Here is a 23,206-nt window from a genome sequence, read left to right on the forward strand (position 1 = left end):
AGGTGTGTTCCTATCACCTCAAAAAAGATTAAAAAAACAGAAAAGAAAAGATGGCTAAAAATAGAAATGCTATCAAGTGAAAAAATTAACGAGCCATTTCATCTTGTAAGTAGCACAAATTTTGGGAATTCACAAGCGTGCTCTCATGTAACAACAAGTCCTACCCGATTTTCACTCTCTCGTCTCCCTGTCTTTGGTGTCAATTTTGAATATGTCCACCCTGTGAAAAATCAGACGAAACATCCTCGTTATGCGTGCAATTAACAAGAAGAAACATCAGTGTTCTTCATCATCATCATCTGTCATGAATTCTTCCTTATCCCTGCAAAATCAAAACCATATTCTCTCATTGATCACACATACACCAACATCCCAATGAACAAAAATGGACGAGGATAAAGAGGAAATACTAATCATTTGATCTTCCTGTCCTGTCCGTCAAGTTTCAACATACAAATGCCTGTAGAAGACCCCACTTCCGGGCGCTTATTGATATGGTTCATCTCTTTCTTCATGTTTATTACTGTAGCTGCTGGAGGCAGCTTATTGCTTTTGTATCTTGTCCTCCCTTCAGACCCATCTAGGGCTTGGCTTCCTGTTGCGGGTATAGCCCTGGTTTGCCTGCCTTGGCTTTTTTGGTTTCTTACATGCATCTATCGGTTTCTTTCGCGATTCTTCGGATTTCGGGTTGCTATTGGTTCTGGTGGCGGTGGTGGAGGAGGTGGTCGTGCTCGTGCAAATGTTTTTAATACGACAGGAAATGCAGCAACTAATGGCCAGTCTGGTAACATCGAAACTCAGGGCGATGGAACGCAGGATGAGTTTGAAGGGCCCACGATAACGGTAGAGCAAAATGATAGTGGTGGCAATGGAAATACTGCAATAAAGAGGAATTTATCCTCAAGCAATTCAATCAACAACATGTCTTTTAGATCACATGAGAGTGAATTGCCATTGACCTCATCCATGGCATCTTGATCAATTCATTGAGCTCAGGTGGATTGATCTTATCTTTGGCATGGGATATTGATGAAACCTTCTCAATTCAGTCTCTCTCTTAATCATGGATGCAATATAGGCAATTTACTCATCAATCTTTCATTATAATTGTCTTGAGATTGTTTCAAGAGTTTTGCTGCTTCTTCCCAGATTAATTACTAGGGCATTTTCTTTTTCATCCACTGATTTTCTAGGTGTAGGCATTGCTTCTCTTGCTCACTTCATCTATTGATTTCCTGTCAGAAAAACTCAAACACATGTAAATCTTTCTGCGTTTTGCTATTTTATATTCTGGTTTTTAAACTGTGAATAATTAAGTAATGTTAATACAATTTGTCCATGTTTCACGTCCAGTAATGATATCTTAAGACCAAAACAATTCCATGTTCACTATCTGGCATTTGAAGCTAGAACTTCTTGCATGTCTTGTCAAGCTGTTGAACAAGACATATGCAGGGGTTGGCTACCAAAAGACTCTTCCCTCTGTCTGATGATTAGTTCTAGAAATCCATTCGTAGTCGTAGACATACATTGTGCACAGCTTCTTTCATTTTTTCCCTCTTCAATTATGCCTTCAAAAGATCTGATTTGAGATTATATAATTTTATTGTGTTTTTGGTTTCTTAGGAGGTCATAGGACAGGATCCGAACTCAAGATAGGCTGATAGTTAAAGAAAAGAGTCGGTTTCAAGGCATCTATAATCAATAGATAGCAGACTATGAACAACCGCATCCCTGACCTTATCATTGATGATCATGTATATTTCCCTGGATATATATATAAGACTCAACCTTTAGACATGTGGGTCAAATCCAATGACCCGCTGACCTAGAGCTTAGCCTGAATCAGATCAGTGAAAAAACACGATCCTCTTTTTATTATAACAAACATTGATGATCATGTATGATTGTGTTAGCCCAGATTAAAGACTAATTATGCAGGTCAACCCTCGATCCAGAAAATATATATCTTCTCAAGATACTCTTTTCATGGAGCTCAAGTTTCTGGATAACCTTATGGCAACCTTTTTATCTACATCACCAATAGCTTCAATATAGTGTTTGGTACTGTGTTTTGAAAATATTTTTAAAAAAAATTAAAAGTTTTTTTTTATTTTAAATTAATATATTTTTTATATTTTCAAATTATTTTGATGTATTGATGTTAAAAATAATTTTTTAAAAATAAAAAATAATTTTTTAATATATTTTAAAATAAAACATTATTTAAAAAATAATCGAAATTATACTATCAAAGACACTTTAGGCCATGTTTGTTTCCCGGAAAATAGTTTCCAGGAAACCATTTTCCAAACTTTCCTGTGTTTGTTTGTCATTAGGAAAGTTGGTCAACGGAAAACACTTTTCGGTCAACGGAAAACACTTTTCAGTCAAAGAAAAATTTGGTTTGGTTTCCAGGAAAGTGTTTTCCCTTTTGACTATGTTTGTTTTCTGGAAATCACTTTCCAAACTTTCCTGTGTTTGTTTGCTATTAGAAAAGTTGGTCAACGAAAAACACTTTCTAGTCAAAGAAAAATTTGACTTGGTTTTCAAGAAAGTGTTTTCCTAAAAAATTTGGGCGGAAAACACTTTCCGGAAGTTGTGAAAAATTTAGAAATGTCATTATATGCTGATTATATCAAATTTGATCCTCAAACTCTTGATTGCTATATATAATTTGTTTTAAATATTTATTTTTCAATTTCATTTCCTAAAATTTAATTTTTATATTAACTTTGATCCTTATTTTTAAAATTACTATTTGCTTTTTCCTTATCATTTTTTTATTGAAATTTTTTTATCTATCAAATTTGGTACTCATTCTTTTGATTGTTACTTATTTTATTTGAAATAATTTATGAAATGTTAATTATTATTATTTTAATTTCTTCATCTTTTATTTTTTTTTAATGTTTTAGATTTGATCTCTATTATTTTGATTATTATTTATTTTATTTTAGATAATTTATGAAATTATATTTTTTTTCAATTTCATTCTCATTCAACTTTTTAATTTGTAAGATTTGTTCCTCATTATTTTAATAAACTTGAGAAAAATAAAACATCAATAAGTTATTTTCCAGCTCATTTTCCATGACATAACCAAATACTAGAAAATGTTTTCCAACTTATTTTTCATTACAATACCAAACATCGAAAAATACTTTCCCGGAATTCACTTTCCATCGAATTCACTTTGCAAAAAAAAAAATATTTTTCAACAAACAAACAGGACTTATTAGAAAACATCATTTCATCCTTCATGGATAGCCATCTTCATAGCTCTGGCTGTAATATACCTTGGTTCCAACGCTAAGAATCAAAGCAAACCCAGCATTTGACCTGCATCTATGATCATCAGCGGTACTTGGCTGGATGGATACAAACCCAATAGAACGATCATCATCATCTAAGCATCTATATAGACCTGAAGTACAAGTGAAATATAGAATACTTCTCTACTAAGGAAACAACATCATCCTTGGATGTAAATGCTCTCGTCGATGCAAAAAAATCTTCATTCTTTTACTTTGATACTCGGCTTTCTATGTATATATAAAAAATATTAAATCACTTAAAAAAAATTAAAAAAAAAACATTAAAATAGACTTTAAAAGACATCAATTTTGTGTTTTTTTCTAATAAAAAGATCTTTTAAAAAGCACTTGAATCACAATATTATATAATATTACCATTTAGGAGAGACAAGTTGTCTTATATATTATGGTATTGTAAGATAAAACGAGCTATCTTTATTGTCCAATTATTATAAAAAGCACTTTTTATTTTTATTTTGAAGTTCTTATTTCTTCTTTTGATTTATTGGATGATTCATTTTTATGATTGGATCTTTTGTCTAATGTTTTTATAACATAAAATGTTAAATTCTCTTTAAAATAAATATTTTAGATGGATTTTTTCTTTTATTTTTTGGATTTGGATCTCTTAACTAATACCAATAAATTGAATTCTTAAAATTATTCAAAACAAAACTTAGTTTTAAATGATATATAAACTCATTTTTCTAAAATCACTTAAAAATAAAATCTAATCTCCATCGAGGTATAAATAAATTTAAAAATAATAATGTATTTTTTTTTGTTCTTATCTAGGTATCCTCATACTCTTTTAAAGAATGAGACTAGTTCCGTTTGGAGTTCGTGGTTGTCATTTCTAATAAGTGCGCTTCCTGGAGATTGAACTTGTATTCTCATTCTTGTACGGATATAGCAGTACCTTAACCGCTAGAACAACACTTCACTTACAAAAATAATAATACATTTGAATATCAAGGAAAAAAATATCAAAATTAAATTAATACATCATAAATTAAAAATAACTGATTCCATGCTTTATGTAGAAGTGCTTTGTTTTCCAAAGCCCTAAGAAGCAAGAAAATTAAATCTTAAAAAATCCCAACCTAAGCGGGAAAACCAATTCAAATTTAATTAAATTTATTTTAAACCCAACGGATTCTTTTCTTTCTCTCTTCCTTCCTTCCTTTATACAAATAAATTTCTCCTCCTTCCACTTCTAAAAAACACCCTCCTTTTTCTCCCTCTTCCACTTCCGCTCCTCTCTCTCTCTCTAAACTAAAAATGGCGGATCTTTCAAAAAGCACCAACAAAAAACCAGTTAGTCTGAACCACCGCCACCACCGCCTGCTCCAAGACCTCTCCGCTCCTCCCAAACAACCACAGTCAGCCACACCCTCAGGTCTCTCTCTTCAACTCTTTTTTGTTTTAATTTTACAAGTTTTGATTTATCGGGTTTTGAAATCTTGAATTGATTTGTTTGGTGTACAGAGGAGGACGAGGAAGAAGAGAGTGTATTCAATGTGAAGCTCGAAGGACGACGTCGTTTTTGCAAAGCTGAAGCAGAGGATGATAGCATCCCTAATTTCTGTGGAATCACTGATTTTGATTCTTCTCCTGGTAATATCCCTAAATCCCTATCTTGATTGCCCTAATTATCTTATTTTTAGTTGATTAGCAAAACCCTAAAAAAAGTTTTGGTTTTTGATGTGGGGAAATTGATTTTTTCCAGAAGAGGAGAAGCCTACGAAGGTTAAGATCGAAGGAAGACGGAGACTTTGCAAAGTCTCTTTTGGAGATAATGGGGATGGTGAGAGTAGAGAAGAAGTGAAAACTGATTCTAGTTTTGATGGTATTGCTGATTTTGATTCGCCCATACCGTCCAAAAATGTTGGTGATTGTGACAATAATAGGGGGGTTAATGAGATAAAAGATATTCTTAATGATTTGACCTCAAGGCTTGATCTTTTGTCGATTGAGAAAAGGAGAATGCCTGAAAATGGTAACGTGGTTAAGAAAGTTGATGTGGTTGAATATGCGAGTGCTGAGTCTTCGTTTTCTTCATCTTCTGGCCCATCTGATTCCTCATCGAATGTGAATAAGAATTTTGTGGAGGCGTATGAAGATGGTCATTTGCTGAGCGAGTCTTTCGCTGATGAGGTTGATAGTAAGGGCAATGACATTTGTAAAGGGCTAAAGAAGAACGAATATGGAAGGGTGGATGAAAAGTTAGTCCCTGTGGGAAAATCTATTGCGTCCAATGTTGTAGAAGAGGAAGGCGATGTGCAGATTGTCTCTGACCGTGATGACTATGTCACTAGGGTGGAGAAAACTAATAAAGTTGCTCTAAAAGTGAAGAAAAATGAACCCACAAGGTTCCATGAGAAATTGAGATCTGTAGGACGGTCTTCTTTGCTTAGTCTTCGAGATGAACCAGAGGACAAGGGAGATGACTGTGAGGTTTTGACCAGCAAAAAGGTGGTCAAGAAAGTTGGGAGACCTGATGCCATTGCTAAGTACAATTTATTATCTGATGAATCTAGTGTGACTGATGTGTTGGACAATCATGCAGATTCAGAGGATGATAGTTGCATTACATTACCTGGACCAAAATCTACATACAAATTATCTGGTACAATTGCAAAAATGCTGTATCCTCATCAGCGTGAAGGTTTAAGATGGCTCTGGTCTTTGCATTGTCAGGGTAAGGGTGGAATCTTAGGAGATGACATGGGCTTGGGGAAAACGATGCAGGTAAGGAAGTGTGTGCAATAATTTATGAAGATAGTTACAATGTTAATACTCCACTGCTATATGGATTAAATTTTATTTGTTTTGTTCTGCAGATTTGCAGCTTTCTAGCAGGTCTCTTCCATTCCAAATTGATTAAGAGGGCATTGGTTGTGGCCCCTAAAACACTGCTCTCCCATTGGATTAAAGAACTGTCTGTTGTGGGGCTTTCTGCGAAGACTAGAGAGTGAGGCTGTTTGACTCAAGTCTTTTGAAAGTTCAAATGTTTCTCTTTTACCATTGAAGAAAAGAGGTCTGTTAATGAATACTAATCACCTTTTGCACTTACATGTAGATATTTTGGGACATCTTTAAAAGCTCGGGACTATGAGCTGCAATATATACTTCAGGTTTTACATGTGCTCTCATTGTTTATATTTTTTGTACTTCCAAGTGTAACTCATAACATCCAGACAGTTAATATTTGATACCTGCAGCCAAATAGGAGGAAAGAACACAACTATGTTTTATATTTTAATCTGACTTGTGGACTTGAAGCAAGTTAAATTCTGCTGAAGTTTAAGTTGAAATATGGTACTGACTAATTCAGACATGAGTTCTGTCCAGTTTTAGGGCTGAACTGATTTGTTTGGTTTCTTGGAAGTTTAAATCATATCTACTTCTCTTCAATCTCTTATATGCATCTACCATAACCTTGTTTTTCGAGAGAAATCTTAATGCAATTTTTGGCAGGGTTTCCTGTTATTGTTGATTATCATGGCAAAATTTAACATTTTATTTTTGTCTGGATTCATCTTCTCATTTCAGGACAAAGGAATTCTCCTTACAACATATGATATTGTGCGGAACAACTCAAAATCCTTACGAGGGGATCATTACTTTATCGATGATGAAAGCGAGGATAGTTACATATGGGACTATATGATTCTTGATGAGGTAAACTCTGAAGTTTCAAATTTGGTTTGTATTACACCTGATGTTTTTACATATCGGAATCATGTAGGCATCAATTGGATATTAGGAATCTTTTAATTTTTCTTTGAGGTTTCAACTTTAAAGAGATTGTTAAATTTGTGCTATGTTTCTCCAGGGACATCTCATAAAAAATCCTAGTACTCAGAGGGCTAAAAGTTTGCTAGAGATACCAAGTGCTCATTGTATTGTCATTAGTGGCACTCCCATTCAAAACAATCTTAAGGTATTATCTTTAGGATTCATACTTTTTTTTGCTCTTTCTATAAACTAACACGTGACAGAAAAATGTGGATATTTAACGCTTTAGTCCTGTTACTTGAAATACTTGAAACAGGAATTGTGGGCCTTGTTCAACTTCTGTTGTCCTGGTCTACTTGGTGACAACAAATGGTAATTATTCTCTTAATACTTCAGACTGCTTCAATAAGTTCATGCTCACCTATGGCATCAAATATCGTTTTTTCAGGTTTAAGGAAACATATGAGCATCCCATACTTCGTGGAAATGAAAAAAATGCTTCTGATAGGGAGAAGCGTATTGGTTCAACGGTTGCAAAGGTGCATTTTGTGGGATGTACTGGATTGTGCTTTCTGCATCCTTGATTATTTTCTTTCATTTTTCTTTCACATTATGGTGTTGCATATGAATTGTTGTGGTTATTTTCCCGTGCCATTTTTGCTATATTCTTCTGGTATAGCTAAAATGAAAAACTGTAGAAGTGTGAATAAATGTTTCTGTTGATCCAATTTAGAAATCAGTACAGTTAGGCCTGTAATGAACCATGTTTCCTACTCTAGAGGTTCTTATTTTTGCACTGGTTTCTTAGGCTTTGACTCTCATTCTAGTATTCAGGATGTGTTTGTTAGTAGGGTAACTTTTCTCCTTCTCTACTTATGTTTGGTAGAGTTCTTTGGAGGGAGGGAAGTGCTAAGTTGCCTCTTTGTTTACTCATGAAGGCAACATTTCTATATTGGCCTTTGATTTTGCTCCTTTCAAATGAGCATTGAAACAATACATGACACAAGTTGTGATTGCATTACTTATTGATGAAATTTACTATATGTCTGCACTGTTTTTTGTTGCGGAATAAAATATCTGGAAGTGTTGAAATTGACATGATACTGAAAAATTAACATTGAAGGGTTATCCATGCTTGCTTATATGGATTCTTTAGACCTAAAGATCTTCAAAATGTTGTCATTGTCTTATGTTGTCTGATGAATAGGTTTTATAAGATTCCAAAAGTAATGCACAAAGGTTTTGCCAAGGTACATCAATGATGAGACTGCAGCCTTCTGAATCTTGTTTCTCTAATATTTTTTAATTGATACTTTTTTCAAGAAATGTCTTTATCTTGAACTGCTGTAATGTTCTTTATGTTCATTTGGTGACATAAGTTTTAATGATCCTAAGATATTAAACTAAATGGATTTGTATTAACATTTATTTATTCCATTTTAGTTACTAGGCTGACCATTGGGTTTCGTACTTTGCAACAAACTTGGTTCCTCGTGTCCTTGTGAAAGATTACAGATTATCTAAAATCCAGAAATAGTCAGTCATATTGTTTACTTTACAGGAATTGAGAGAACGCATTCAACCTTACTTTTTGCGCCGTATGAAGAATGAAGTATTCAAGGAAGATGATGCTACAACTGCTAAACTTTCCCGAAAGAATGAGATCATTGTGTGGCTCAGACTAACTGCTTGTCAGGTGTGGTTTGCTGCACATGCCTGAGTTTGTGTTCATATATCATGCATCCAATTAATCATGCAATTGTTTTGCTTGTTGTGCAGCGGCAACTATATGAAGCCTTTCTGCGGAGTGAAATTGTTCTTTCAGCTTTCGATGGCTCGCCATTGGCTGCCCTAACGGTTTTTACTCTTCAACTTTTTTGCTTATGTTTGTTTGAGATGTGCAAAAAGACAATGATTTTCAGTAGAAAGGTGGCACTTAATTCTTATTATTGTTAACCATCATAGGTGTGTGTACTTTGTTGGTTTTGATCAAGGGAGTGTATACATTTAACTCTAGTTCTCATGAACAATTTGTAGTTGAGTTGAGCTGCGGCTTGACTGATTCTATACAAAGAAAAATTTTAATTTTCTCCTGCATTAAAGTGGAAATCTTTTATTATCGTATTGTGAGAAGCTCTGAATTTTTTCCTCAATTACTGTTTCTTTAATTCTATTTGGTCTGTCCATTGTTTTTTGTTCTTGGTTCATATTTGGAAGATTTTTGGTAGCGAATCAATTAGTAAGTTTTAATGAATAGTTTGAATCTTGTTGAAGAATTATATCCTGTGTCACTTCGATATTTTGGTTGCCCTTCTGTAATCAAATAGCTTTTTCCCTGGAGCAGATTCTGAAGAAAATATGTGATCACCCGCTTCTCTTGACAAAAAGAGCAGCCGAGGATTTGTTGGAGGGAATGGAGTCAATGCTAAATCCAGAAGATGCAGCTGTAGCAGAGAAATTGGCAATGCATCTAGCTGATGTTGCTGACAGAACTGACACTGACTTTCAAGAGAAGCATGACAACATCTCTTGCAAGATCTCTTTTATATTGTCACTTCTGGTTAGATATGTCTCAGAATTACTGTTGATGCTTTTGATTTAGTATTTGATCATTCATGCTTAATGCATATGCTGATCTTCCACAGGATAATTTAATTCCAGAAGGGCACAATGTTCTTATATTCTCTCAAACTCGCAAGATGCTTAATCTCATCCAGGTTTGTAACCATGAATCTTTGTTGCTGAGAATGCAATATGGATTGGTTAATTTTCTGATTTTTCACAAATGTAGCTGATTGGATGAGAAAAAACTTAAGGTGTAAGCAAGTAAATAAGTGGGGTGTCCTTGGTATCAGACAAAATTTAGTAACAACATCTTCATTAGCATATATTATTAATTCGAGAAGATCAGCAGATATCAAAAGTTACAAAAAGTTTTCATGGTGTGTATACCCAGGAATTTAGCTTTTCTGTCAATTGCTCATTTCTTATATGTGCCATCCGTTGGAAACTGCAATTACACTCAGTGTGTAGTATTACATGTTTCCTTCTAATTGTGTTTGTTGAAGTATTTTCTAGTTTGGAAAGTAAATTTAAGCCCACATGTAACATGCAAGCTGATGAATTAATTCAATTTAGTATTGCAGGGGAACGTGGTAAATTGTTTCTGTGATTGTTCTGGCTAGATGAACCTAACATATCTAAATCAAAGTTGTGAAACTCCGTCATCATTAATTATGCATGAAAATATCTTTTGGATACATGGACATGTGATTTGTTTTTGCCTTGGATATGCATCGTTGTTGCTTTCTTGCATTATATTTTATTTGAATCATCTATTTATATTTTTCTGTCCTTGTAGCTAGATGAATATTTATGTTTAAAGTAATTCCTGGCCTATTCAAAACTCTGATTTCTAGAGTATTTATATATTAAATTCAAGGATTTTGTAAGTTTTTGTATCTTTTCTTCTTTAATGTTTACGCTTTGGCAGAAGGTGATACATGGCTTATCTTTTTGCTGTGATAGGAATCCCTGGTATCCAATGGTTATGAGTTCATACGCATAGATGGTACAACAAAAGCTACTGACAGAACAAAAATTGTTAGTGTAAGTTTTCTAAAAAGTCAAAACCATTAGACTTTAGTTATTGCATATGAAATATTTATTCAAAATCTTTGTTTTCCTGAACCCAAAAAATAAAAATAAATAAATAACATTTCAGGACTTCCAAGAAGGCAATGGGGCTCCTATATTTCTCCTAACATCTCAAGTTGGTGGTCTTGGTCTTACACTTACAAAAGCAGACCGTGTGATTGTGGTTGATCCTGCTTGGAATCCTAGGTGCTTCCTTAAGTTTATTTCTTTCATTCACTCAGATTCAGCAAACATGAACTGACGATAGGCAAATTTGCTGGTGATTACAAATGGATTTGCCAAAAAATTCAGATATTTTAGGATATATCTTTTACTTTTGCAAACATCAATAATTGTCTTTATCCTTGACGTAAAATGTCCACTACATGGATTACATTTATTTTTCTTTATCTATCATTTTTACTGGCAGCTTGTGGAGTTTATGAATTTTGCATGTTGAAAAATATGTTAAAATGTTTGTGACATCCAGAAATGGCACGATGGTTGCCCTTCTACACACTAAACTTTGGCCTCTAAACTACCCAAAGAACTTTTCAACTTCAACGCGTTTCTGATGTTTCACATACTTTTCTATCATTTTCTATTAAACAGCTGTCCCTTTCTTGCTGCTTCAGTTTTTTCTGTCCCTGTCAGGCTATGTTAAGAATTTTCTTGGTGTAATTCATCGGTCAATTAATATATCTCTCTTTGTAGCACGGATAACCAGAGTGTTGATCGTGCATATCGAATTGGGCAAATGAAGGATGTTGTCGTATACAGGCTAATGACTTGTGGAACTGTTGAAGAGAAAATTTATAGGAAGCAGGTTCAATGCTCATCTCCCTTATTATTTATGGTTGTCATATGGTATGTACATGAGATGTAGTAGCTGTTTTTGAATTGCAAATATTGTTATTGTTTTCATGGTATTTAAAGATTTTAGAGCTGTTTCTGAGTCAGTTCACCAGGTTTCAATACATTTCTTCAAGTGGTTGAAAAACTATATTGCATGTAATTTGTCTGACAGATTGCTTTGGGGAAGGGTTTATTTAGTAGGAAAAGCCTGAAAAAAATTTAAATGTTCCTCTGTTGCAGATTGCAATTTATTTGTAGAATTTTTTTTTAATCTGCTAAGCCAACATTGCATGGTTTCTTTCCAATTGTCCTCTGTATCCATAATAAATGTTTACTTTGGATGTTAGTTAGATGCATGGGTTGAATCATGAATCTTTAAAATTGAAACATTAGTACAATGGGATGAAGTTGACTCCTAAAAATTTCTGTTGTAGATATTCAAGGGGGGATTATTTAGAACAGCAACTGAAAACAAAGAACAAATTCGATACTTTAGCCAGCAGGTATGAGGTTTTATTTGTTGATTTACTGGGATAAATTCCTGGCATCTTTTTTAAGCATATGTACATGTCTTTTAAAGTTAAATTAATTTTTTCAGGATCTTCGGGAGCTATTCAGCCTCCCAAAGCAGGGGTTTAATATTTCCCTCACACAGCAACAGTTACATGAAGAGCATGACAGCCAGCACAAAATGTACTGAGGCCTATTAGTGGCAACTTCATTTCTGCCTACTTATTTTTCTCTCTAATTAGCGAAGTTGGACTGTGTTTAGTTAATATTTGCTTTTGTAGGATCTTTAGTTTTGGAGATCTCTCATCTTTGATCTTCCTCTCACCAAGAAACCCATTACTATTAGTAGTGTTTTTTAAAATTCCTAATAATGTGTTTTTGCACAAGCCTTTTTTTTTCTCTTAAAGAGTAGAAGCTAGCAATTCATTGGCCTGGATCCAAGATAATTAGCAGTCCAGCACCTTTCATCCATTATGATTATGCATCTATGATCCATGCAAAAAAAAATGCAACTTTTGTGGAATTGTTTGGTTATGAATTATTAAATTCCAATGACTTTCTATATGAATTCCATGCCATCTTATCTCTTAATTTGTGTTTTTGTTTCTGTAGGGATGAATTTCTGGAATCCCACATAAAATTCTTAGAGACTCAAGGTATAGCAGGAGTAAGTCACCACAGCCTATTATTCTCAAAGACAGCAACTGTACAAGTTGCACAAGAAGAAGAAGATGAGATAAGGTGAAACTCTGCTCCGTTTTTTCTGCTTTTGGGTACAAAACAATGATACCTCTATTTTTTTCTTTTTATAAACACGCAGTTCCTTGTTTTTATATGTGTGCTTCTTTGCATGCTGTTCTTGCATATTTTGAACTAAGGTAAAATGGAATAAAATTACGTGAATTCTAAACCCCTCTTAGTTTGCATGAATTCTCCTTTGATTCTACTCCAAACAATTCATTGGTTCAAATTATGGAGCTACCAGCTGGTTTATGCATTGTGATAAAAGGCCTGCCATTTTCTTTGCTATAAAATTGGTATCCTGAATTCCACTGATAGTATAACTACTTGGTTCAAATTATTAGTCCAAAAATAGCATAAAACGTTTACTCTTTTTGCCCTTAATTGTAAATCACGCATTCAAACCTCAGGAGTATAAAGGTAGTATTTGTATTTGAAAGCTTTATTCGTGCAAAGCATACTAATCACTATCCTCATTCCATACCTTTTAAATCTGGTGTGGTTTGGTACTCTATTTGTGGGTTCAGGAAAAAGGTATCCACAATGGTGGGAAATTCATCATCAAGTTATTCACTTGAACGTGATGTTGATGGGTATGATCTTTACATTTGATTATGTATTTTAAAAAAGAAACCATCATATTCTTTTAAAGCTATTTAGTGCATGTTATTTAGTTTCTAATATTTGACAGGGCTGTGCATGCTTTCAATCCCAAGGATGTAAATCTGAAGAAGAAAAGCTCTTCCCCAGATAGTGTGGGTAAATTGACAGAATCTGAAATCAAAGAGAGAATCAATCGGCTGTCACAAATACTTGGAAATAAGGTATGATTTAAATGACATGTGAAAAGGCAGATAAAACTATTGCTTCAGAGTAACTGCTCGAATTACAAACATTGAAGGTCGAGAATTGCCATCCAAAACCATATTGAGTAAATAAAATTGAAGGCTGGTATTGGCTTGACCTTTCGTTTTATTTTTCCTTGCTTGGGAGCAGTCGGGTTTTATTCTAACGCTGATTCAATAGCCCAAATTGTTGAATACATTATTTGTTCGTGTTAAATGGATTCAACCCTCCATGCCATCTTCATTTTATGTTACTTTTAAGGAACCATTTCAAGCTGGTTGTGCCTGAATTAAAGTAGAAGCTCTTTAATCGCTTCTTCTTTTCTCAGTTCTGCTTTTCTGTTTACAGGTTACCATTTCAAGGTTACCAGACCAAGGAGCGAAACTACAAAAGCAGATTGGCGAATTAAATTCAGAGCTCAACAAGCTGAGAATGGAGACAGCAACAGAGAGAGAAGGGATCATCAGTCTGGATGATTTAACTGGGGAATTTGAAAGACGATTGAATGTATAGATCATTTTTACTGAAGCAAATGGAGGCAACGAAAGTTGAAAGAATATAATTTTGTTGGCCATACTGAGAATGGCCATATATATATCTTCAACATACAATGCTTTCTGGGCTGGGGCACGTACTTTCTGCTTGCTGTATATTGAATCAAGTGTAATTAATCCATGTCAAATTACGATATAAATTCTGTTTGGGGCCTTGCATGTTATTTTAAGATAACAATGGTGCCCAAAAAAGCGTTGATATTGTTTATAGAACATCTGAAGAGATTGATAAAAATTTCAGTTTGATTATATTATAAAAACTTCAATAAGTAAATACTCATCTTATTTTTAATTTAAACATATATATTTTATTTATTAACATGCATAATAGGAATTTGATTTGAAATTAATTATAAATTTAAATATATATTTAGTATATATGCTATAATCAAAGGCGGAATCAAGGGTTGGCAAGCAAAATACCCCTAAAAAATATTTTAATTTTTTTTTAGTATTTAAATATAACAAGTAATGAGCTTTCCAATAATAAATTATTATTTTACTACTTATCTTTAAATTTAAAATTGTCTCTCCAAAAATAAACAAATAATTTTTTTTAATTTAATTATCTTTTTTTACTGTTTATCTGTCTTTCTTTTCTAGAATCCTAACAAAAAAATATAATAATACAAGCAATGCGGAAAGGTCAAAACAAAGCTGTTAATTAATTCATTGTTTATCAAAACAATGTAATTTGTGATCCAAATTTAAATCTTTTGTTTTTTTTTATGTTTGTTAAGAATTTGATGTGGTTTATATATATATATATATATATATATATATATATAAAATTCTACTATTTTTTTTATATAGATTTACTAGTTTTATCATTTTTTTATTTTCTTGTTATAGTGAATATTGTTTTTTCTAATAAATTGGATATATTTATGGATTTGTTTCGATTATGCTTGAATTTTTTTATGTTTTGTTTTTAATAGAACCGTTAAAATTATCAATTTTTTTTTTCACAAGTACCTTATTATCACAAGGTCCCATATATAATTAGACACGATTTTTCTAGCCAAATTTAATTATTTGAAGAGCACATACTCAATTTGAATTCAGTGTAAGTTTTTTTTTTTAGGAACCAATAATCTCATTTTTTATGTTAGATTTGCTTTTATATATCAGTTTTTTTACATGTAAAAAGTTATACCTTGTTATATTAGTTTTAGCCCCTTCTATTAAATAATCTCAACTCCGCTCTTGCTATAATTTTACTATTTGTTTTTAAGCTTGTAATCTAAATCTGTATATTTTTTAATCTTGATAACGTGATCAAGGTTTTGTATAGACACTCAGGTTGAAAAATAAAAATTGGAGATATAGATTAGTGATATTTACAATTTTACATAGGAAAAGATAAATAAAAGTATAATATCAAAGCAAATTAATTAGCTGCTATAATATTAAAAATATTTGAATCATCATTTGATTATGAACATGTTTAATTAAAAATAATTTTATTTCAAAAAGTACTTTTTTTTCTTTTCTCAGACTTTTCATCCTAATAACTTATTTTTTTTACCTTTTACATTTTTTGAAATAAAAAAAATCAAATTAAATCAAAAACTAAAATGAAATGAATGAAGATTAATTTATAAATAAATGTATAAACACAGGGAGTAAATAACAATTTGTGAAACCACAATGACTAATTAATTATTTTTACTAAACTACAAAGACTAAATTATAATTAACTAATATTTAATTAAAAAAGTTAGATAAGTAGGGGCACCAAATTTTTCATTCTCTATACCCCCCTCCCCCCTCAGTCCTCCAAAATACACTGCATAAATCAAAGAAACATGGCAGTTAGATTACTCTACCACCAACCAACCCTACTCACCTCCTCCACTTCTCTCCTCTCTCTCCGCCTCTTCTCCTCCATCCAAAACCATAACTTCTCTTCAGATAACGATGCTTTCTCTCCTCGAAACGATACCCTTCTCCCTACCCTCCAACCTTCAAACGACGCCGATTTACTCTCCCAAATCCTCCTCCACCACCACAACCCATTCCATGCCATGGAATCATCTCTTCAATTACCCGGAATTTCTCTCACCCCTTCCCTCCTCCACCAAACCCTCCTCCGCCTCCGCCACAGCTCCAAAATCGCCCTTTCCCTTTTCCACCACTCCCTCTCCCTCCCTCCCACCTCAACCGACACTCCATCCACCTCGACCGGCACTTCTACTACCTCAGCCGACAGTTCAGCTGCAACCACTGTCACTTACAATCTTATGATCGACATTCTCGCCAAAGTCCGACAATTTGATGTCTGTTGGCAACTTATAGTTGAAATGGACCAACGTAACGTAAAACCCACTTCAGAAACTTTCTTTGTTCTCATTAGGAGATTGGTTGCTGCGGGACTTACTCGTCAGGCAATTCGTGCTTTTGATGATATGGAAAGTTTTGTTTCTGAGCCTGTGAATGAGACCCATTTTTGTTTCCTGCTTGATACTTTGTGTAAATATGGGTATGTGAAAGTGGGTGTTGAGATTTTTAATAAAAGGAAGCATAGGTTTAGTCCTAATGTCAAAATGTATACAGTTTTGATATATGGGTGGTGTAAGATTGGTAGAATTGATATGGCCGAGAGGTTTTTGAAGGAAACGGGTGAGAGAGGGATTGAGGCTACTGTTGTTACATATAATGTTTTGTTAAATGGGATTTGTAGGAGGGCTAGTTTGCACCCGGAGAGTAGGTTTGAGAGGACGATAACATTGGCAGAGAATTTGTTTGATGAAATGCGTGAGAGAGGGATTGAACCCGATGTCACAAGTTTTTCTATTGTTCTTCATGTGTATAGTCGGGCGCATAAGCCTGAATTGACGCTTGATAAGTTGAAGTTGATGAAGGAGAAGGGGATTTGTCCGAGTGTGGTGACTTATACTTCGGTGGTTAAGTGTCTTTGTTCGTGTGGGAGGATTGAGGATGCGGAGGAGTTGCTTGGTGAGATGGTGAGGAATGGTGTTAGTCGTACTGCGGTTACTTATAATTGTTTCTTTAAGGAGTATATGGGAAGGAAGGATGCAGAGAGTGCGTTGAAATTGTATAAGAAGATGAGGGAGGATGGTTTGGGGTCTTTGGGTTTGCATTCATATAATATATTGTTGAGGATGTTTATGATGTTGAATCGATTGGATATTGTGAACGAGATATGGGAGGATTTAAAATCTAGTGGTTTAGGGCCAGATTTAGATTCATATACAATGTTGATTCATGGGTTATGTGAGAAAGAAAAGTGGAGGGAGGCTTGTAAGTTTTTTGTTGAGATGATAGAAAAGGGATTGCTTCCCCAAAAGGTTACTTTCGAGACACTGTACAAGGGTTTAATACAGTCTGATATGTTGAGAACTTGGAGAAGGTTGAAGAAGAAGCTTGATGAAGAGTCAATAACATTCGGTTCAGAGTTTCAAAATTATCAGTTAAAGCCATACAGGAGATGATGTGCTATTTCCGCACTATGACAGACTTTAATCATTTACTTCTAGAGGTACTCTATTTTAACTACTGACTTCTTTTTTAAGTTTATTATAAGAGTACTGGTTGAGTTATGCTGAGTCATATGAATCTGAATAGTTTGGTTTTAGAATGGTGATTGATTTGCAACACAACATTTTTATACATGGTTGGTGTTGTTACCATATTTATTTAGTATCACTAATTGATGAAAAACATGTAATGTTAGCCATTGGCATTGTTTTTTAATCAGTTTATGTCAATTGATCCTGCTGAACTAATGGATATGTTTTTTTCTCCCCTGAAAATCCTTTTCTGGCCTTTGATTTCTTGAGAAAATTCCTTTCCCTCTCTCCTGCTGTTGCAGAATTGTATCACCGTTTCCATCCCCGTGGTTCTCTTACTGATTTACCCTGCTTATGGACATAATTGGTTTCTCGATTTGAGCTTGAAAATGGAAGGAGTGCTTGGCATACATTTCTCCAGGCTGCTTACTGCATCGGTTTTCAAAGCCTCAGAGCTTAAGCCTCGCCATTTGACAATTGGTAATGTCCATGAAGACAGAAATGGCATGGCAAGGTGCGTGCCACCAGACAAGTCCCGAGAAAAAAATCTTAGCATGTATGAACGAGACAGGATTTGCAAGATAAGTTCTGGTTGATTTCTAGAAGATGACTATCAAAGGCAACAAAGCTAGCAAATCTGGCCGGGGAGTCACCTGAGCTAAGAAAATGCTGTGATATGATTTACTACTGCAAAAGCGCCACGTAGGAGCGCACATGATTTGCATTGAAGGTGCATCTAAGTTCAACAACCTCAACCAGTATCATGAAAAGATGTGATAGTTTGAATAGTTCGTGGTAGTTAGGCTGTATGCTGTTGCAGGAAATATTAATAAATACTTGTACTTTCATCCTGTCTTTGTTTTGCTACAAATATTTACTCCTGTTGATAGCTTTTATTCTGATTCGCAATGATTGATCTTTACATCTATGTGAAGGAAAGAGTTTTGACATAATGAGAAAATACCCCCAATTTTCCTTTTGGTCACTTGATGTTTGATAGCATGCTACTGATATCGAGCAAGAGCAATGGCAAGAACAGCAGGCATGCTAAATAGGAGCCCGAGTTTGAAGAACAAAAGAGCCTATCTAAAGAGGATGTTTGAAGTTGAAGAAACAATCCCACGAAACTATATTAATTTATGGTGTCAAAGTCCGGTCAGAACAAAACTCTTTCCTTTACATAGCTGTAAACGCAGGATTGAAGATTTCAGGAGATTGGGCACTGTAAACTTCTCTAAACTTCCTGTCAAGTATATCCGTTGAAGAAACTGAGGAGAAGAAGATAAGTAGTGCGTGTCAATGACCTCGCCCATTCTTATTGCGCTAACAGACAATGGGCGAAGGTTATCAACTTTTCAATGGAGGAACAAGGAGCTCTTCCAGCTCTTTTCCTGAACTTTACAATGTCCAATCTCCTGAGCTGATTCAATCTTCCCAATTCTCTCATAAGAATATTTCTCTGATTTTCCTCCAAGAAGCAAAGCTTTTGTAGGGACTCGTGTAAACATCTGATTTGCTCAGGTGCCTTAAAACCACATTTGGTGGGAGTCTGGTCGTCAGAATCAATTTCATAACGATACACTAGAAGGTGCCGTAGTCTTTGAAGCATCAGAATCGCCACTGGCAATGGAGTTGCATGGGCATGTTTCAGATCCCGAACAACTGTGAAATCTGAAAATAGAGGAAAAATAATAAAACTATAGTTGATTACAAGCCCATCCCTTTTATAGAACTGGGCTATAGAACCTCTTGATAAAACTTAAGCATAATTCAATCCAATGATCGGATCGAAATTTATAGGTCAGATCTATCACCCTGCAACCCAAGCCTCTTCTTGGGAATCAGTCCATAAACATCATTGAAAGACTATCCATGTAACCTAGTTGTGGTAGATTTACAACTGACTGATCAAACCACCTGCATCAAATTTGTGATGTTCGAAAAACTGTTGATGTGTCTGGTCTGGTTTAGGTAATGATTTGTATTTCTTGAGATGCTTTGAAGACCGAGAAGCCCAATAGGGGAAAGGTTTCACAGAGATGTCATCACCACAAACACAATCACCATTGCAGGATATGTAACATTGTCCAAAGCCTGCATCAATGTCATAAAATGATTTGTCAGAAATAGATCAAACATATATATTAGATATACATACATGGTTAAGTTGATGAAATTATCCACTACATATACCTGTACATCTCGGCCGATGCCAATAACAATCAGAGCCAAAAGGCCTTTTGTATTCATAAGAACTCCAAGAGGAATAGCATCCCGAGCAGAGATACCAAAGGCCTTACAGGCGAGGAAAGAGCTCCAAACCTTGGCCGAGCAAGCCAAGACAACAATCACCACCAACATGAATACATTAGTTTGAGACATCATAAATACTAAGTCAATTCTACCAAGTTGATGAAATATTTTTAAGAATATATATATATATATATATTCCCTCTTTGTTACTATGTGATATTTCACTCGGAACTAAGAGTGTATTTGAGATTAATGCGTGGTTAAGTTTTTTTTTTAGTATAATCTAAAAGAAAAACATGTATTTTACCATATTTTATTTTTAAATTTTATTTTCAAATGTTTGTTTTTACGGTCCAATTAAGTTTTTTAAAAAAGTTAAATTTTTTTACTTCAAATTATTTTCAAATTATTTTTTTATGTATGTTTTAGATTATCTAATGTTAAAAATGAATTGTAAAAAAAATAAAAATAAAAATATTATTTTAATATATTTCCCAACAAAATACAAAATAATTTTTACTATAATATCAAATAAACTCTTAGCTTTCAGTGAGATGTATTTTATATTTTAAGAAGATTGTATTTAAAAAAATAAATTCACCTCACCTTACTTCATTCCCAAACACTAAAATGTTCACTAATCAAATGTTCACTGATCAAAACCAAAACCATTCTGAACTGCAATGCAATTTTTAAGTAGTTCATGCACAGGCACTAATTTTTTATTTTTTTTTATTTGTTTTTAAATTAATTTATTTTTTATATTTTTAATTTATTTTAATATATTAATATCAAATAAAATTTAAAAAATAAAAAATATTATTTTGTTGCCCTTAAAAAAAATATCCTTGCTAAACAGCTCTAAAAAAAGGCAAGATTCAGAAAACAAGTGCTACAGTCAAAAAGAAAAAAAAAGTTTTGTGGTCGATAGAGTAGAATAGTAAAAATTTCAAAAATTGTAAAAAACTGAAACTAATGACAACTGGTAAAGAGAACGTATAGACATTAAACAGTTCAACCAGATATGTATCATTTCATCCAGCTCTCTGTTCAGGCCGTGAATTAACACAGAATAATCACCTCCATACACAAAAATTGTAGAGGTTGGTGGATTTCACCGCTTCTAAGAAATTGACAAGAGAAATTTCATGGGGAATGCACAATTCTTCGCTCTGTTTATCCAAAAATAGTATTTGCACTTTTGCCCATTTGAGATTTTCATCAACTCTTGCAAACATATTCCAAGCTAATATGTTTCAAAACTAGTATAGGAAAAGCCTGGATAGAAATAGCTGATGGCTATTTGGTTGTTTTATCAGCGGATGATGGAGCCTTTTCAACAGACCTGGCGGAGCTGGCACCCTCTTGAGTTTCGACAAGTTTGCGTAGCCTCTCTTGAAGGGCTCGCACTCTGTCCTCGGTTTTGCGAAGCTTTCTCCATCTATAGGTGGCCCATAGGCCTAAACCGCCATATACAACGATGTATGAAGCCCACACATAGGGATAAGTTTCTGCATGCTCTCTGATTTTTCGATATCGTTCTACTGCCATCTGCCCAAAACCAGCAGCAGGGGGGCTGGAAGTTGGCTGATCTTCTTCTCCTTTTTGCTGACTAGCCATTTCTTTATATTGTTTTCTACTACACACCAACCAACATGAAAAACCTCAGCCAACGATGAAAATCTCACCAAGTATTGCTCCATAGAAGAAAATAAACCTAAAATACGTGCAAGTATTGTCAAAGAAGTAAAGCCATCACCTAGAAATGGAATGACAAGGTCAGAAACTGAACAAGTATCATGTCAACGAAAAACAAGAAACAATTTCTAAAACAACCTCCATCACTTTAAACCACAAGAAGGTCATTCTGCTCTTTGTCGCCTTTCTTGCAAAATTCCAGTTAATAACGCTGCTAATTATCTTATGGCATTTCCCGACCTTCACTCAACCATGAAGAAAAATAATTTGAACTTGAAATCTTGAATCGATTTCAATTTTGACAGACTGTAATTTGCTTTTAACCTCAGAAGCACGCACATCTCATCTTGCATGTTGCTCAAGCTAATCCCAAGCTTTGCAAGGCAAGGTCTCATAGCCCCCACTCAACTAATCTATGCAAAAGGGGACGCCAAACCCAAATTTCTTAAATACCAAAAAACAACATAAATAGAAAAAAAAAGTATGTAACCGATTAAAGGGTTTCAGTTAAATAACATCACAATCTGAGCTGAGAGATTATCATACTAAACAGGGATTGTTGAATTTAAAGGAGAACCCAGAAAAGACAGAGATCATTGAAAGGTTGTGATGTGTGTGAGAGAGACTTAGAGGTAAGAAAAGAAGAAGATACCTGGTACTTTCTCTGCGTTTGTATATGATTGAGGGACAGACACCAAATTGCAGAGAAATGGGCTTGTGTTGAGTGAGAGAGATGGAGAGACGGCGAGGCAATCAGGTAAACCCCAACCAGCTGCTGGAGTCGGGCGAGAGGGTTTTAACTTTTACCTTTTGTTTGTTTTTTTATCCTTTTCCTCACATGGACGGGGACATATTTGTAAAATTCAGCTCGGTTTAATGTAAATTCGGATCTTGCTTGATTCAAGTTTTTAATTAAATTTAATTGGTAAAATTTAATTAGCTTGATGAGGTTGTTAATTATTTTGTTCACCAAGCTAAGCCCATCAACAACAAAAAAATCATTTTAATAGAAATGATTGACCTAATAATTACGAGCTAATAAAGTCCATCTAGAATTGATATTTAAATTAGGTTTAATAACTATATATATATATATATATATATATATATATGGATAAATGAGTAAATTATAAATTAGTATTTATCATTTATAAAATCATAAATAATTAAATATTTGTTTGACCAGCTTTGATTATGCTTTATTCATTAGGGTTTGTTTTTTTAAAATATTTAAAAATATATTTCATCTATTAATAAATATTTTCAACTCATTAAAACTTATAAAATATTTTATAAAAATTATATATTCACAATATTATCTAAGAATTTCAACCATCATCACTACCTTCACGCTAATTCATCATCACCCCACCATGATCACGATTTCCAACTCCACCGTTATCTTCTTCAACGCCGCACTACTATACAACCATTATAATTTCACCACTATAATCGCCATCATCATTGTTGTCTCATTTATTGCTACATTGTTTTTCTATCATCACTACCACATCACCATGAC

General features: G+C 33.9%; 5 protein-coding genes across 6 annotated transcripts; 3 read left to right on the forward strand and 2 right to left on the reverse strand.

Annotated features, from left to right (window-relative positions):
* Nucleotides 1-456: 456 nt before the first annotated feature.
* Nucleotides 457-978, forward strand: LOC7466859 (uncharacterized). The gene has a single exon (XM_002306227.2). The coding sequence runs from the start codon at nucleotides 457-459 to the stop codon at nucleotides 976-978; it is 522 nt and encodes a 173-aa protein (XP_002306263.1).
* Nucleotides 979-4,516: 3,538 nt separating this feature from the next.
* LOC7466860 (protein CHROMATIN REMODELING 24) lies at nucleotides 4,517-14,492 on the forward strand. 2 transcript variants are annotated; one of them, XM_024602415.2, is made up of 22 exons: nucleotides 4,517-4,716; nucleotides 4,806-4,934; nucleotides 5,047-6,068; nucleotides 6,161-6,291; nucleotides 6,400-6,454; nucleotides 6,873-7,001; nucleotides 7,156-7,263; nucleotides 7,375-7,430; nucleotides 7,507-7,597; nucleotides 8,620-8,754; nucleotides 8,838-8,915; nucleotides 9,403-9,618; nucleotides 9,704-9,775; nucleotides 10,587-10,667; nucleotides 10,783-10,901; nucleotides 11,409-11,520; nucleotides 11,984-12,052; nucleotides 12,148-12,242; nucleotides 12,672-12,800; nucleotides 13,328-13,393; nucleotides 13,492-13,624; nucleotides 13,995-14,492. In XM_024602415.2, the coding sequence occupies exons 1-22, from the start codon at nucleotides 4,599-4,601 to the stop codon at nucleotides 14,157-14,159; spliced, it is 3,309 nt and encodes a 1,102-aa protein (XP_024458183.2). In that variant the 5' UTR covers nucleotides 4,517-4,598; the 3' UTR covers nucleotides 14,160-14,492. The 2 variants fall into 2 exon arrangements, with proteins under 2 accessions (XP_024458183.2, XP_024458184.2); XM_024602416.2 differs by having other exon boundaries at nucleotides 5,050-6,068.
* Nucleotides 14,493-15,966: 1,474 nt separating this feature from the next.
* On the forward strand, nucleotides 15,967-18,718 carry LOC7466861 (pentatricopeptide repeat-containing protein At2g13420, mitochondrial). The gene is made up of 2 exons (XM_002306229.4): nucleotides 15,967-17,702; nucleotides 18,036-18,718. Exon 1 carries the CDS (start codon nucleotides 16,009-16,011, stop codon nucleotides 17,653-17,655), a length of 1,647 nt encoding a protein of 548 aa, XP_002306265.4. The 5' UTR covers nucleotides 15,967-16,008; the 3' UTR covers nucleotides 17,656-17,702; nucleotides 18,036-18,718.
* A 685-nt stretch (nucleotides 18,719-19,403) lies between these two features.
* On the reverse strand, nucleotides 19,404-20,281 carry LOC112327656 (cation/H(+) antiporter 15-like). The gene is made up of 2 exons (XM_052453194.1): nucleotides 19,927-20,281; nucleotides 19,404-19,827 (listed from the first exon to the last, which is right to left on the reverse strand). The coding sequence occupies exons 1-2, from the start codon at nucleotides 20,116-20,118 to the stop codon at nucleotides 19,765-19,767; spliced, it is 255 nt and encodes an 84-aa protein (XP_052309154.1). The 5' UTR covers nucleotides 20,119-20,281; the 3' UTR covers nucleotides 19,404-19,764.
* A 704-nt stretch (nucleotides 20,282-20,985) lies between these two features.
* Nucleotides 20,986-21,716, reverse strand: LOC7466862 (uncharacterized). Its single transcript, XM_024601028.2, has one exon. The coding sequence runs from the start codon at nucleotides 21,604-21,606 to the stop codon at nucleotides 21,286-21,288; it is 321 nt and encodes a 106-aa protein (XP_024456796.1). The 5' UTR covers nucleotides 21,607-21,716; the 3' UTR covers nucleotides 20,986-21,285.
* Between the last annotated feature and the right edge of the window lie 1,490 nt (nucleotides 21,717-23,206).

This window comes from Populus trichocarpa, chromosome 5 (genome assembly GCF_000002775.5).
Source record: "Populus trichocarpa isolate Nisqually-1 chromosome 5, P.trichocarpa_v4.1, whole genome shotgun sequence".
In the NCBI taxonomy this organism is placed as follows: domain Eukaryota; kingdom Viridiplantae; phylum Streptophyta; class Magnoliopsida; order Malpighiales; family Salicaceae; genus Populus; species Populus trichocarpa.